The sequence below is a fragment of the Diabrotica undecimpunctata genome, chromosome 1, assembly GCF_040954645.1.
Source record: "Diabrotica undecimpunctata isolate CICGRU chromosome 1, icDiaUnde3, whole genome shotgun sequence".
In the NCBI taxonomy this organism is placed as follows: domain Eukaryota; kingdom Metazoa; phylum Arthropoda; class Insecta; order Coleoptera; family Chrysomelidae; genus Diabrotica; species Diabrotica undecimpunctata.
The window spans coordinates 159,984,520-159,998,356 of record NC_092803.1 but is presented as its reverse complement, the minus strand read 5'-3'; the positions used below and the strand labels follow the sequence as shown (position 1 = coordinate 159,998,356).

Genomic DNA, 13,837 nt, shown 5'->3' with positions numbered 1-13,837 from the left:
GTATATTTGATTTCGTATTAAATTAACGTCTTTAATAGACATGTGGCTCAAGCAATCTACATTTTCTTTCAACGCACTATGTATGATTTTGGACGGCATTTCGATCAAATTATCCTTAGCCTTCCTTTTGGCACTGCTACGCACAATCTGTCTATTAAGTGTCTTGATATCACACTCGTGATTATGTTCTAGATTACTTCGGATCACTAACTTTTCTGGCCCTTTCGTGAATATCTTCGCTTTACACGACCGTTTTACGCACCTCAAATACGTTTCTTCCGATTTTAGTACTTTATCTTGAGAAAAAGTGAAACTGTTCACTTTGAGCAAAATTTTACCACGATTACTTACTAACGTTGAAATTTTCATGTTCACTTTTCACTATTCTCTGACAAAATAATAACTAGTAACTAAGTAAATTTCAATGACCATCATTAAACCCTAATTATATCTAATATCTGGTACCTGCGATAATCCTTCCGGCAGCGTCCAAAACAAGGGTACTTTTTTAAGACCCTCAGGTACTTCAGCGTTGAAAACATGCCCGCCCTGCTACGTATATACATAATAAGCAATTAATAACAAAATAAAGCGTATTAAATTATCTTTTAAATAGTAAATCTCTTTTTTTTTCGATCCGAGTAATTAGTTTTAGAAAAAAATACGGTTCAAATCAAAAGTTTTAAGTAGGCCGATTTCTATGCACGTAATAAGCTTAAAAATTATAAAAGTATGTTGCTTATTTGAGCTAAATGTTGTCATTATAAAAGACCAAACATATATTTACAATACTATAAAATAAGTTAACATAGGATTTAAAAATTAATATAATTTCTACTCAATCATTATTCACATTGAGTTACATATTTTCAAATAAAATAGGTATTCTTTGTAGCCAAATACAAGACTTTCGTAATAAGCAAAATCTAATCCACTTAAAACGTTCCCTTAAATAATGAACATATCCAGATAAGGTTTTAATAACATTATATGTTTTCTTTTTCAGAATATGCATATATTGTTTCGTTGGAAGCTTCAGGAGAGAAGAACGAAAAAGGATTGATTTTAATCCAGAAAAAAACGTCCTTTGATGTTCACGACGTAATACAACGGCCGGGAGACACACAGCATAATAATTATTCTTTCGGAGCACACACAAAAGAAACAAAAAAGAGAAAATATAAATCAGAAGTACGGTAGAATGTGTTGCATGGCGACAGGACGAGTCCTGAATTAAGCGCGGAAACTGGATAGAAGAAAACGGTATATGCGATTACGTTTTAGCATATTTTTCAGTTGGTGGGCAACAATGGGCCCAAAGTCGTTGCAGCTTGTATGCTATCACTTTCTAGCTGGATTAGTTTGGAGTGAGTATACATTTTACATTAATATCACACATGAGAACTTCTCTCCAGTGAAGTTATATAATTTGTAATTATTAAATATCATAACACTTTTTAACTTCTTGTATTATCAGGACATTATTAAAATATATACTTCGTTTGTTTGAAACAAAACTATGATATTTTATACTTGTTATTTTCTGAACGTAACTTTTTGTTAAAATTTTATATGAATTTCCGTGGTTTATAAGTCTGTGAATAATGAAACTATTGAAACATTCCGGGAATTGCCAATTTTAAATGAACAGGTTATTTTTATTATTTTATAATTAGCGCAGTCTGGTTATGCAAAAATCATCGATTTCACGGCAAAATTTTTCGCGGATACCTGAAGCTTTTAAGACATAGGTGGGGGTTACTAGATGACGCATAGATGAAAAAGTACTCGCATTTTTACCTTGCGTTTTTTTTTAACAATAATTTATGGTCACAATTTGATTGAATAATTTATTGTCTATAAGTTTTTTCCCTTACATTTTACATAGACAATATTAATATCATTTGTTTATATCAAGAATATCTTTATTTTCCCGTTTGTTAAATTTAAATTGATAAATAATTTAGGGAGATATTTGCAAAAAAAAAACAGTTTTCTTGCACTAGTTTATAGATTTTATTAATTTTTTTATTAACAAAATAAAATGTTATTAATACATTTGGACATCGAGGAATTAACGTCTTTTAAATTTGTGCGACATTTCCTCCCGATCGGTCAAATAGTTTAAAAGTTATTTAGTTTCTTTATCCCTGAGGCTAAATATTTAAACTATTGAACTTGCTCTATTAATGATGTTAGACACATTTAGCAAATTTCATAGGATTCTTTAAGCTTTAAACTATCTCAGTAATTAAATATATATTGCGTTTTCATCCAAATTGTTTACAAAATAAACGTTTGAAAAAGGGGTATTTTTTTACTTATATACAATTGTAATAACTTTTATATTTTTTAAGCTACAGACTTATAGCTGGTAAAAAAATTCACATTAAAAAAAAAGAACCTTCTATGACCAATAAGAACAAAGTTAGGGACTATTTTTAAACAATCATGTCTCCGTTGTTTATAAACATTAAGAAGTAAAATTTGCACAAATTTTAAATAAAAATCGAAACTTTATATTGAAAGTTATAGCTATAAAATTCATTTATTTTTTGAAACTTACAGCCCTTCGAAACGAAGGTACTTTCGAAAGATCGACATAGGAAAGTGGGGAATAACTGTTTCAGATCCGTTTTTTTTTGAGATCGGAACTTCAAATTGAAACACTTAGAAAAAATTTACATTATCTCGGCTTCCATTGCAGCTAGAAGCCTCTTATTTTTAATCTGGGGTAGCTCGTAGAAATATGAATAACTACATAGTTTTCACTGGTACGGAAAGATGGGAAACCTCGGAAAAAAATTGAATACATTTGAAATTCACCGTAAAAACTTACTATTGAAATAGTCTGTCGCAGTATTAATAATCATGACATAATTTTCACCCCCCCCCCCCCCCCCCCCCATATATTTTTTTTTCAACAATTTATTATATCAATCAATCAATTACATCAATAAATGATGTAATAATACTTACATATTTTACATAAATTAAATTTCAGATAATTCACATTATATTATTATTTATAATTATGTTGATTTTCCGGGATTTTCCGAGTTTTTCGGCGTGGGGGGGGGGGGGTGAAAATTATGTCATCATTATTATTATTGCGACAGACTCTTTTAGCCATATTAAAATATAAGTATGTTTTTATGGTGAATTTCAATTGGACTCAATTTTTCCGAGGTTTCCCATATTTCCCGGCTAGTGAAAACTATGCAGTTATTCATATTTCTACGAGCTACCCCAGATTAAAAAAAAGAGGCTTCTAGCTGCAATGATGGAAGCCGAGATAATGTAAATTTTTTCTAAGTGTTTTAATTTGAAGTTCCGATCTCAAAAAAAAAACGGAGCTGAAACAGTTATTCTCCACTTTCCTATGTCGATCTTTCGAAAGTACCTTCGTTTCGAAGGGCTGTAAGTTTCAAAAAATAAATGAATTTTATAGCTATAACTTTCAATATAAAGTTTCGATTTTTATTTAAAATTTGTGCAAATTTTACTTCTTAATGTTTATAAACAACGGAGATATGATTTTTTAAAAAATAGTCCTATTAGTCATAGAAGGTTTTTATTTTTTTAATGTGAGTTTTTACCCGCTATCCAATTATTGTACGTACAAGCCTGTAGCTTTAAAAATATAAAAGTTATTAGAATTGTATATAAGTAAAAAACATACCACTTTTCTATTGTAAATAATTTCGATGAAAACGCAATATGCATTTAACTTCTGACATAGTTTGAGTCTTAAAGAATGGTATGAAATTTGCTAAATATGTCTAGCATCATTAATAGAGCAAGTTCAATAGTTTAAATATTTAGCCTCAGGGATAAACAAATTAAATGACAGGAAAAAATTAACAAACTTTTACTATTTGACCGATCAGGGGGAAATTTTGTACAAATTTAAAAGACGGTAATTCCTCGATGTTCAAATGTAGTGCAAAAAACTGCTTTTTTGCAAATACCGCATATTTAAAAAACGAGAAAATAAAGATATTATTAATATAAAAAAATGATATAAATATTGTTTATGAAAATATAAGGGAAAAAACTTACCTATAGACAAAAAATTAAATTGTGACCATAAATTATTGTTTGAAAAATATTTATAAGTTTCTTATAAGTTTCTTTTCTTCTTAAATTTGCTTCAAACGCTTTACTTTTTGCTGATAGACGAAAAAAGCGAAAATTTGCCATTTTTTACCTTAATTTGTTAATAATTAATTAAGTCTAAAAAATCGACTGCAGGAAATATATAGGTTCTTGTTATAGAGGTCCATACTATTTAAAACAACTGTCGGTTGCCTGGCCGGAGGAGTGTCACAAACAAAGTACTTTTTTCCTCATTTCCCTGGTCTATATTATTATCAGTTCTCGACAAAGTACATAATTTTTCGTATTGTTATCTGAACCATTATACTTTTATTATACTTTTTAATTTTTATTCTAATTTACATTTTGTATGTGTAGTTATTTTTGCTGAAATTTTTAACCTTTGATCATTTTTCCGAGTATCGAGGAGTTGGCCCGGTGCCTCAACCCCCGAGGACCAGGGTTTTAAATAAGAGTATCCTTCTCTTAGATAAGTTGCCTTCTCTACGGCTTAGGAGTCCTATCTACCCCACCTGTTGGTCCGCGGGTGGTATTTTATTTCCCACCTACCCGCCGGCCTAGCTGCAAACAGGCCGGTGAGGGCATTCCCCTATCCGCCACCTGGGAACGCGCTCTCTAGGGTTACAGGTTCCCCCAAGAGATTATAGAGGTATTAGTATGACAAGCTCTCTGATACGGTTGTACGGCAAAATATTAAAGAAGAGGGTTGAAAGACAGATACAAGATATTGAAGAACAAAGCGGCTTTCGTACCGGGAGATTCTGCCTTGATAATATATTTATCCTACGACAAATAATTAAAAAGCGTGTCGAAAGAAGTAGAGAGACCCATTTGGTATTTATAGACCTTGAGAAAGCATATGATAGTGTCCCGTTAAAGAAAATGTTTGAGGTCCTCGAAAGGTCCGGATTGGATTCGACGTATATCCGAGCGATATATAAATTGTACGAAAATGCAGTTAGTTGTGTAAAAATTGGAACCAGAACCTCAAATGAATTTAAAGTCACTAAAGGCCTAAAGCAAGGATGCTGTTTGTCACCGACACTCTTTAAAATATACGTCCAAGAAGCATTGAAGAATTGGATGAATAAATGTAGATTTATGGGCATCGAAGTGGGACAAGAAACTCTGTATACATTGTTGTTTGCAGATGATCAGGTGGTGGTTGCAACCGTTGAGGAAGATATAAATTATATGAATCGAAATTTATTTGAGGAATATGCCAAATGGGGGCTTACTGTAAACATAAGCAAAACAGAATATTTAAAAATTGGGGGAAATACCACAGATCTGAGGCTTGAAAACGCAGTCATAAAAGGCTGCAACCAGTATAAATATCTAGGAAGCATCATATCAGCAGATGGCAGAGTTAAGATAGATGTACAAAACCAAATAACCCAAGGGAAAAAATGCATCCGAATACTGAATTCATTACTGTGGTCTAATAAAATAAAGATGCATACCAAACTTCGCGTATACAGAGCAATTGTAGAACCAATTACCACATATGGTGCCGAATGTTGGACGATGACAAAGAATGAACGAGATAAAGTAGACGTTGTGGAATTGGATTATCTTAGAAGGTCATGTCGAGTATCGAGAATGGAAAGAATCAGGAATGAGGAAATACGAAACCGTACAGGAATTAGAGATACTCTTTCAGATAAAATACAAGGAAGGCAATTACAATGGTATGGTCACGTGATGAGAATGGAGGAGGAGCGGTGGCCAAAAAAAGCCTTAATCTATGTTCCGCCAGAAAGAAGGAAAAGGGGAAGATCACCAAATTCCTGGAGAAGAGAAATTACAAAACCAATGCAATCTAGAGGCTTAGAAGAGGGAGATTGGAGAGATAGGAAAATATGGAGGCTGAAATGCGGGAAGCGGCAATCGCCGTAGGACCCCCGTTATATGATGATGATGATGTGTAGTTATTTCTTCTTATATTACAATATGGTTGTTTATGTCTTCATTATTAATTTGTTTGATAGAATTATTTTTGGATACAGTGAATATCCATAATATATTTTAATATGATTCTGCTTTTAACAGAAAAAATTTAAGATAGTACTTATTGTCTTGTGTTATATAATTAATTAAACTTTGATAAAATAAAGGCAGATATCGAGCACAGTTTTATTAATTAAATCTTGCTCAAGTACTTTCGCTCACTAGAGCATCTTTGGGGGCATCTGAAATAAGCCAAAAAACATTTTTTTAAACGAAGAAATTGATTAACCTCGATAAAAACTCGAAGTCAAAGGATGATAAAAGTTTTTTGTGATTAACGTTTTAGACATACTTCGTCATTTTTGGGCTATCCAACAATCCCAGCATATCATAAACATCAAATGAAATATAAAGTTGAATATAAAGTGAACACTACACTAAACAAAGACAAACAGTTTAAAATTATTTAAAAAGTCGAAGCTACATTCTGGTCAGCAACAGGAGAGAGAATGGCTCCCGCTAGTAACGGAAATGTTAAGGTGACATGTGACATATGACAGTTTGGATGGGCAGTCACAATCATGTAGATGTGATCTGCACATTTTACAATTCTATGAAACTAAGCATTGACCAAAGGTCCAAATGATACTACTATAGGAAATCCCCTGATGAAATATGACATATTGAATATTATAACTAGATTACATAATCCAGATCTCACACTTAAACTTGTCTATAATAATTAGGGTGTTAGTTTGGGAGTAATTGAAGTAGAAGTAAAGTATGAATGCAAGAAATAGTCTAAACGATCTATTATACAGTCAATGACAAAACAATGACAGACAAAATGTCATAGGTCATATGTCACCTTAACATTTCCGTTAATACCGGGAGCCATTCTCTCTCCTATTGTCGACGGGAATGTGGATAGCCCAAAACTGACGAAGTAAGTCTTAAACGTTAATCACAAAAAACTTTTATCATCCATTAACTTTAAGTATTTATCGAGGTTAATCAATTTCTTTATTTAAAAAAACGTTTTTTGGCTTATTTTACATGCCCTTGAAGATGCTCTAGTGAGCGAAAGTACTTGGGCAAGATTTAATCAATAAAACTGTGCTCGATATCTGCCTTTATTTTATCAAAGTTCATTTATTCGAGCATTTAACCTTATATCAATATAATTAATTGCCTAATAATTTTCATCCGAATTGTTGTTTAAATTGTTAAAAAAAAGTTCAAACTTTAACATAATAAAAATAACACTTCAACGCCCGTGCTATAAATAATGTAGCATTTCTGCTTTCTGAAATGGCTTAAGTTAAATTAAGTTTGAAAGTATCATGTTGGTTCTTCCATTTTACCAGTTAAATAGCACTACGAATTTTAATTTGCACGTTTCCTGCTATAGTTCCTGAGAAAGTTGAGATACAAAAATATAAAATATGTGAAAAGATATGACAAATATAATACAGGATTATCTGTAAGTATATGTTGGCCTATAAAATAAAAAATATAATTATAAATGTTTATAACGCATTACAAGTTCATGTATATATATATATATATATATATATATATATATATATATATATATATATATATGTATATATATATATATATATATATATATATATATATATATATATATATATATATATATATATAAATATAGTATATCAATGGTATTCCGGGTTTGACTCCGCGTTAAATGTTTGATTTTGATTGGTTTTGACAAAAACCATTTTGACGACGTTTCGGCAAGATCTCACTTGCCATTTTCAAGTCTCTCTGGATGGTCTGCTTCTTGTCAGTGGGCGGGGTCTTGGTCGATTCCGATCTTGCGTTATTCTTCGGGATAATTGGTTTCCATGTTTTTGGCAATCTTTGGGCATCCTCTCGAGAATTTAAATTATTTTCTTGTTTTTCTATTTCTATGGCTTTTCTAATAATTCGTTTTCTCTTGTTTTCGACATTCGCTTATATTACCGTATGTTTGAGGTCAATTTTGTGTCCTGTAGCTAAAAAATGCTGGGCTAGGGATGACGTCGTTTCTTTTCGTTCGATGGCATTGCGATGTTCTTCTTGTCTTACTTGGATCCTTCTATTTGTCTGTCCAATATCGGCTCTATCGCATTCTCCACAGGGAATTTTGTATACTCCTTGGTTTTCTAGAAGAATCTTTGTCTTGGCAGATGGTAATATGTTTGCGATTTTTCTGTCGGTGTTGAAGACAGTCTCTATTTTGTGTTTTCTCAGGACCCTGCTTATCTTCTCTGTTGTGCCTTTAATATACGGTAGAGTGGTTTTGGCAATCGGATTTTCGTCTTCTTTTATTTCTTTTGTTGTTTTTTGTGGTCTTCGTGCCTTTTCGATTCTGTGTGTGGAAAAGCCGTTGTTTTTTAACGCTTTTGTAACTTTCTTCATTTCTTCTTTCTTGTGTTCTTCGTCTGTTAGTCGTTCAGATCTTATAGTCAGAGTTTTTATGACTGAATTCAATTGTGCAGGATGGTGGTGTGAATCTGCATGTAGGTATCTGTCAGTGTGAGTTGGTTTTCGATACACTGTATATCCAATGTTGCCGTTTTCTTTCTTTATTATTAAGACGTCTAGGAAAGGTAGTTGTTGATTACTTTCTAATTCCATCGTAAACTTGATCTTGGGATGGATACTGTTAATGTATTCTAGAAATACAGTAAGTTTGTCTACTCCATGTGTCCATATGATGAAAGTGTCATCCACATATCTAAGCCATAGTTTGGGTTTATATTCTGCTGTTCTTATTGCCCGTTCCTCTATGTCTTGCATAAAAACATTTGCTATCACGGGAGATAGCGGTGAACCCATCGGTGCCCCTTTAACTTGTTTGTACCGTTGATCACCATATATAAAATATGTGTTATTTAAGCCGTGCCTCGTCAAATTTAGGGTATCTTGCGGTACTGTGTATTTTCTGCTTATAATTTCCAAGGATTCATTAATGGGAACGTAACATCCTGGCCTAAGAGTAACATCTTTTATACGCTCGATGAAGTGACCTGCGTTCTTAACGTAGGAATCAGCTTCTTCTGCGTAAGGCTGTAGCTTTTCAGCCAGGAACCTTGCCAGTGGTTGTAACGGTGATCCGATGGAGCTCACTATTGGTCGTAGTGGTAATCCATCCTTGTGAACTTTTGGTAGACCGTACAGTTTTGGACATATCGATGATTTTTCCCGTGGAATAAGTTGAAAATGATGTTCTTTATTAATATTAGATGTTTGTATTTTTGCTTTTGTTGTTTTTTCTAGATATGTTGTCGGGTCAGTCGATATCTTCTCGTATGATGAATCGTCTAGAATATCTTTCATCTTTTGATCGTAGTCTATGACATTCATAATACAGACTATGTCGTATATTGTCAAATTATAATCTAATATACAGAGTTACCCACCTCCGTATAATGACGTCATCATCATTGAAATCCCCATTTTTGTTCAGTTTATAGATTAACCTTGCTGAGCTGATTTTCAAAAATGTATAGCACGTTTCTTCAATTTTTTACAGGGTGGTGAAAATGCAAAAATTCCAATTAACCTACAAAATAATAAATGAAGGGTAAATGTAATAAACACATTAAACGAAATTACATATTGTTATACAACTTTACTATTATGCAATTACTGTAATACATCACAAAAAATAAAAAAACAAAAATTTACAATAAAGGTTCAAATTGTTATCCATTGAGCATGAGACAATGACTGAACCGGCTATCACTTTCGTCTTTAATATTCTGTAGCATAGCGGCTGTTATGTATTTCTTGTCTAATTCGGTCTTGTAGTTAACGGATATTATTTAAGTCTGTTTGTATAGACTTCAGATTTTAAACAACCCCCTAAAAAGAAATCTAATCGTTTCAAATCAGGTAATCTAGGGGGCCATTCCACTGGACCCCTTCTTACTGCGAAATATGGCGGTGCAGCATCTTGTTGAAACCATTATGCGGTCTAAATTAGCAGGTATTTGAATGTCAGGAAAAAGCTAGATCATAACTGCTAGTAAAGTGGTATATCTTGTACGGTTTGTGAAGCAATAAAGATTTCATTGATTTTTTCATGTCGACAGCTTTTTTTTTAATCGTAGTGGCATCTCATACACATCAAGAATATGACAATAAAGTGCCTGATGTTACACTGGTCTTAGCTAAGTAGTCTACATATGCATTATCTTTGAGTCCAATATGTGCCTTAACATAAATAAATATGTTAAAGAGAGAGTCTGCTAAATCTTTTAACTGATCCTGTATTAAAAATATTAATAGGTGGCTAGTGCTAAGTCATCTGCATATGTATATTTCTTTGCCAAAGTTGAAGGGATGTTGGATGTACATATATACAGGGTGTTTCAAAAAAAGGTAACCCCGTCTCTAGGGTAGGTAAAAAACTGAAAAATAATTGAGGTTTGCTTAGTAAAAAATTTTTGTAACTCCATCCGTTTTCAAGATACAGGGCGTTGAAGAAAAAAAATTTTAAGCATTTTTTACGATTTTGCCGAAACTACTGGCAACATTGAATTGAAATTTTATACGAATATGTTTTGGAAGCTGATACATCCCATGAATTTGTTTTTATATCTGATTCTTATAGAGGGCGCTAGTTACACGGATTTCCAGGTAGAATATGATAACCTATTAATTTGTTACCTAAAGTTGCTGCCGAAACATTAACTTTAAATGAGTGTTGGTAATGTGATACCCTTTTGACTCGTGGATTCTCATTACACCAGTAGTGTGCATTATGGGAGTTAAACAGACCTTGTCGCGTAAAGGTGGCCTCGTCCGTAAAAAGAATGCATTTTAAAAACATTTTGATTGTGGGCTGTCCTTTGTTGCACTGTTTCACAAAAATCCACTGTAACCGGTAGATCATCTGGCAAGAGCTCTTGGACTTGTCTGTAATGATAAGGATGTAATTGCTGTTCTTTTAGTATCCGCCAAGTACTTGAAGAAGTATGCGTGGATTTATGGAAGTATGCGTGGAAGTATACAATTATGCGTGGATTCCATTAAATCCTGGTGCTTTTTCAGATTTGGCATCGTCAATGCCTTACTAACCTGCTCTATTTCAAAGAGTTTGGAGTATTCAGGGTAGGGTCTGCTTATTCAGCGGAGATTTCCAATTTTGTTTGCTGTGTTGTGTTCTTTAACTTTTGGAATTTTAAAAAGCTTTACAACCTGTGCAGCTATTTTGTCGGCTGTAACTTCCTGATGTTTACGAGTCGGAGGGTTCTTCTTCTTTTTGTGCCACTTCTATCGAAGATTGGAAATCATCAAGGCTATCCTGACCTTGTTTACAGCTGACCCAAAGAGTTCATTAGTGGTACAGCCAAACCACTCTCTCAAATTACGCAACCATGACATTCTTCTACGGCCTGGATTCCGTTTTCCTTCTATTTTTCTTTTCATTATATTTTGAAGTAATGCGTATTTATGTCCTCTCATCAGGTGACCCAAACATTCGAGTTTTCTTCGTTTGATCGTTGACAAAATTTCTGGGTCTTTTCCTATCTTTCGCATTACTTCAAAGTTTGTGATTCTTTCAACCCAACTGATCTTCAGAATTCGACGGTAGCACCACATCTCGAAACATTCAATATTTTTTATGTTGTTCTGTTTGAGAGTCCTTATCCTCTACACCATATAATAGCGTGTTAAATACGTAGTCGGAGGGTTGGAACTGCCTAATTTATTAAGGAGATTCGATGCTTTCCTACTTGCCTTTTTAAAGTCTACACCTCTAATTGTTTTTTCTCATTCTCTTGTGGCATTCAATGTGTAATTTATTAAGAAGTTCATCTGCATTTTCAGGATCATCGCTCTCCTGGAATTCTTAGTAGAGTTGCTTTAGGTTATAACTACATCCCGGTATGTATTCCTACCTATACCCATGTGGCACATACATAGATTTCAAAGATTTAGGCTGCCAAAATTATATTTGGCGTAATTTTGGTTTTACGCTCAATTAAATTAAAGGAAAAGTATATGTTTTTTACAACAAACACATATTTGTCATGTTATAAAAAAAACAGTAATTGTTACAACACACAAATGAATACAAACTCGAATTAACAATAAAAAAATTTATAATCATTATCTTCCGGTTCAGATGTCTCCATTGACTGTGTTTGGGTCAGCAGGTAATAAAAGTTCAATCATTTCAGATAGAAATGCCTTGCGTGAAGGTTATTTTATTTGTCTCAAGTAACTAATGAAGGGATCTGAACTTAACAAAAGTCTATAATATACATGTAAGTTACAAACTTTCTAGCAAAATTTAACCGGTATGATCGTAAATGCTTATTCCGGGCTTCTGCAGCTTCTTCTAATAGCTGTCCGATTGGAAGTAGCGAACTTTTTATGATTTGCCTTCCATGTATCAATAGCTTGTGCATGGTTGGCGTCACTGGATGCTAACCATACAGATCCACGTACAATTTTGCTGTTTCGTACGCATACGTATCATATTTTTCAGCATCTATTTTGTGGCCACTTGAAATAGTTTCTAAAATTACCTTAAATCTGTAAATTATATCAAAGCTAATACCTGTAATGTCTGAAGCCAATTCGGGATTTTCAAAAAATCTGCGACTTGAGTTGCCATCATTGGTGTTGCCAATGTCAAGTCAATCATAATCATTTTGAGTTGGTGCTCGAACGAAAACTACTCTTCATTTAACGTAACAATTGTATAGTTCAGTTGTTTATTGGACTCCTGTACATATTTTATCTCTTTTTTAGTTACATCAGTTATTTCTTTTACAAATCTTAATCGAATTGGCTGGCAAAACTTTGACGAAGAAGCTGTCAGATTTTGCCATATAATTTTACTACCGTGTTTTCCACAAACACTGCGCAAAGGTACAAAGGAACTTATAAAAATGTTGGCATCTGAATCAGTATCATTATTGAAACTTTGTTTAAATTTGGATTGTTGGGCACCGTCACAACCCATTTGCAAATTATCATTAATGACTACCTCTTTTGCTCGTTAAATCGAATTAGCACATCTTTTAGGTATTTTGATAATCGTGTCACGGTTAGATCCATTAGGCAGTATAGGTTACTCTCTCCGCAGGTAGATGTAATTTTTAGGGATTCTTTTGGCGGATAGAACTCTTTTGTAGCTTTTAAAACAAGATCATAGCAAGGGAAATCTTTTGGATTTGTTACTCTTATTATCTCATACTGCCGTCTCGATAGATCAGCTTTAACTAATATATTGAGTGCTTGCAGAGGCGTCAATGGAGGTAGCTCATCCTTGTCGCAAACTTTACTGTAAGCTTTCTTATATTTACTGGCCCGTGTTGGTGAGCTCGTAATATTGTTAAGCCATTTTGAGGCAATCCTATGTCCTGTTGTCTGCAACACAGATTTAGCAGCGTGGACAATAACTTCATTACCTGCGAAGGCCCTTATTTCTTCCGTTTTCCTTCGTTTACTACGCTCACTTAATTCTCCAAAAGACTTGGGTGGTCGACCTTGAGTGAAAGCTATTTCAATGGGAATCTGGAATGCTCTTGCTAACCAAGATTGGTATTTTTTTCAGGAAAACGTCTAGGTGTTTATTTGCTTTTGCCCATCGTTGCTTAATTTGTGATTTTATATTAAAATATCTTTGTTTAAAGATATATTTAGCCTCTTGGTTGTGCCCATAACGCATTGGGAGAAAATTCTCATAATAGTCAAGTTTTTCATTTATTGTTGGTAAAATTTGACTTTGTAGTTGGTC

The 13,837-nt window shown here is 33.3% G+C and overlaps 1 protein-coding gene across 2 annotated transcripts in view; it reads left to right on the top strand.

Moving 5' to 3' along the window:
- The window catches only part of LOC140432437 (uncharacterized), a 390,948-nt gene that overhangs the window by 111,377 nt on the left and 265,734 nt on the right, over positions 1-13,837 (top strand). For both annotated transcript variants that reach the window (XM_072520340.1, XM_072520341.1), the window contains exon 2: positions 1,007-1,367. In XM_072520340.1, the coding sequence (XP_072376441.1) occupies positions 1,268-1,367 (100 nt within the window). In that variant the 5' untranslated portion in view covers positions 1,007-1,267. The remainder of the gene's footprint in view (positions 1-1,006; positions 1,368-13,837) is intronic.